This window comes from Fonticula alba (genome assembly GCF_000388065.1).
Source record: "Fonticula alba strain ATCC 38817 unplaced genomic scaffold supercont2.15, whole genome shotgun sequence".
In the NCBI taxonomy this organism is placed as follows: Eukaryota; order Rotosphaerida; family Fonticulaceae; genus Fonticula; species Fonticula alba.
Window position 1 is genome coordinate 47,179 of NW_009242985.1, and position 1,462 is coordinate 48,640.

General features: G+C 69.4%; 1 protein-coding gene across 1 annotated transcript in view; it reads left to right on the forward strand.

The window, feature by feature from the left end:
- Nucleotides 1–203: 203 nt before the first annotated feature.
- H696_05872 (hypothetical protein) overlaps nucleotides 204–1,462 on the forward strand; it is a gene marked incomplete at both ends in the record, with an annotated part of 1,884 nt that continues 625 nt past the window's right edge. The window contains 2 exons of the mRNA XM_009499668.1: nucleotides 204–1,127; nucleotides 1,327–1,454. Of these exons, the coding sequence (XP_009497943.1) occupies nucleotides 204–1,127; nucleotides 1,327–1,454 (1,052 nt within the window). The remainder of the gene's footprint in view (nucleotides 1,128–1,326; nucleotides 1,455–1,462) is intronic.

Sequence of the window (1,462 nt, forward strand, 5' to 3'; positions counted from 1 at the left end):
CCCCCCCGGACGGCCGGTGCCCCAACGGGAGGCGGTCCCCCGACCCTGCCCCGCGCACCCCCCTCACGCGCGTCACTGCCAACACCCTCCTCCCAACCTCCCGTCGCCTCTCCGCTGACCCTCCGGCCTCGCGACTCGCCTTGCCCCACCGGCCCGCCCCTCGACGCTCCGCCCGCCCGGCGCCACACCCCCGGCTGGACGAGATGCACCATCGCGCCAGTCCGGCGGCCGCGGCCGCCGCGGCAGGCCGCTCCCCCGCCACCGTCTTTGGCGGCCTGCTGCTGCTGCTGCTGCTGCTGTTGCCCGCCCTGACGGCCGCCGCCCCCCAGCACAACGCCCACGACGACGCCGAGGCGTCCGGCCTGCCACCGCGCATGGCCACCGGCCTCGATGGCCGGCCGGAGTGGATGTCGCAAGAGCTCCTGTCCCGGGCCATCCGCATGGTCCGCGAACGGCCGGCCCTCTCGTCGGAGGTGGCCGCCAAGGCCGCCGCCATGCGGGCCGCCTCCGCCTCCTCCTCCACCTCCTCCTCCTCCTCTTTCTTCGCGCCCGGCGGAGCAAAGTCGCAAGCGGCCGCCACCCAGGCGGACACCATGTCCGCCTCCAGTGGCATCCCCGAGGAGTGCCAATTCCGGCCACCCCCCCTCGTTGCGCCGTACCTCAAGTGCGAGTGCGATGACTACTACTTCGGTACTGGGTCCTCTCAATCCGCGGCCCGGGCGGCCTCCGAGGCGGCCGCTCGCCCGGCCATCGCCGCCTCGCTCGGCCTGCATGGCACCCACGGCCAGGACCACGATGACGCCGCCCTCGCGGCCAACAGCAACACCGGCAGCAGCGAATGCTTCCCCCTTTTGCCGGGCCTGCCGCTCATGACGCCCCTCTCCCAGGAGTTTGTCTTCCCAGCCGATAACTTCACGATCGCCAGCCTGTACCAGCACAACCACCGGCCGACCTTCGACATGGTCATCATGTCCAGCACCTATGTCTCCAACTATCACGACATGCAGGAGGAGCCGGATTTGGACTTCCTTAACTTCAGCCCGTACTACCGGTTTGACGGGTTCCCCGGCGCACCGCAGCCCAAGGGCGGCCCGCTGTCCTACCTGCGCATCCCCAACATCACCAATGTGCGTTGCCATGGCCTGCTTTGGTCCTTCGGCCCTCTCCAGGGGGCCTGAACTGCTGGCCCACTGGCCCTGCTGTGCCGACACACACGCGGCTGCCGGCTGCCGGGGCTCTTCTTGTTCAGCATTCGCATGTGCCCTCACTAGCCGGCCTGGCCGTGCGCGTGCTTTCGCTCACTCGCTCTCTCCTGCCCACCGCCAGCTGCCCGAGGGCTATGGCATCCAGAATCTTTGCCCTCTGGACGCGAGCATTGCCTACATGTCCGACCGCGATTTCAACGAGTTCCTCTTCCCCCTGTCCATGCAGTACTTCCTCCATCCGTCGACCTTGTGCGTGC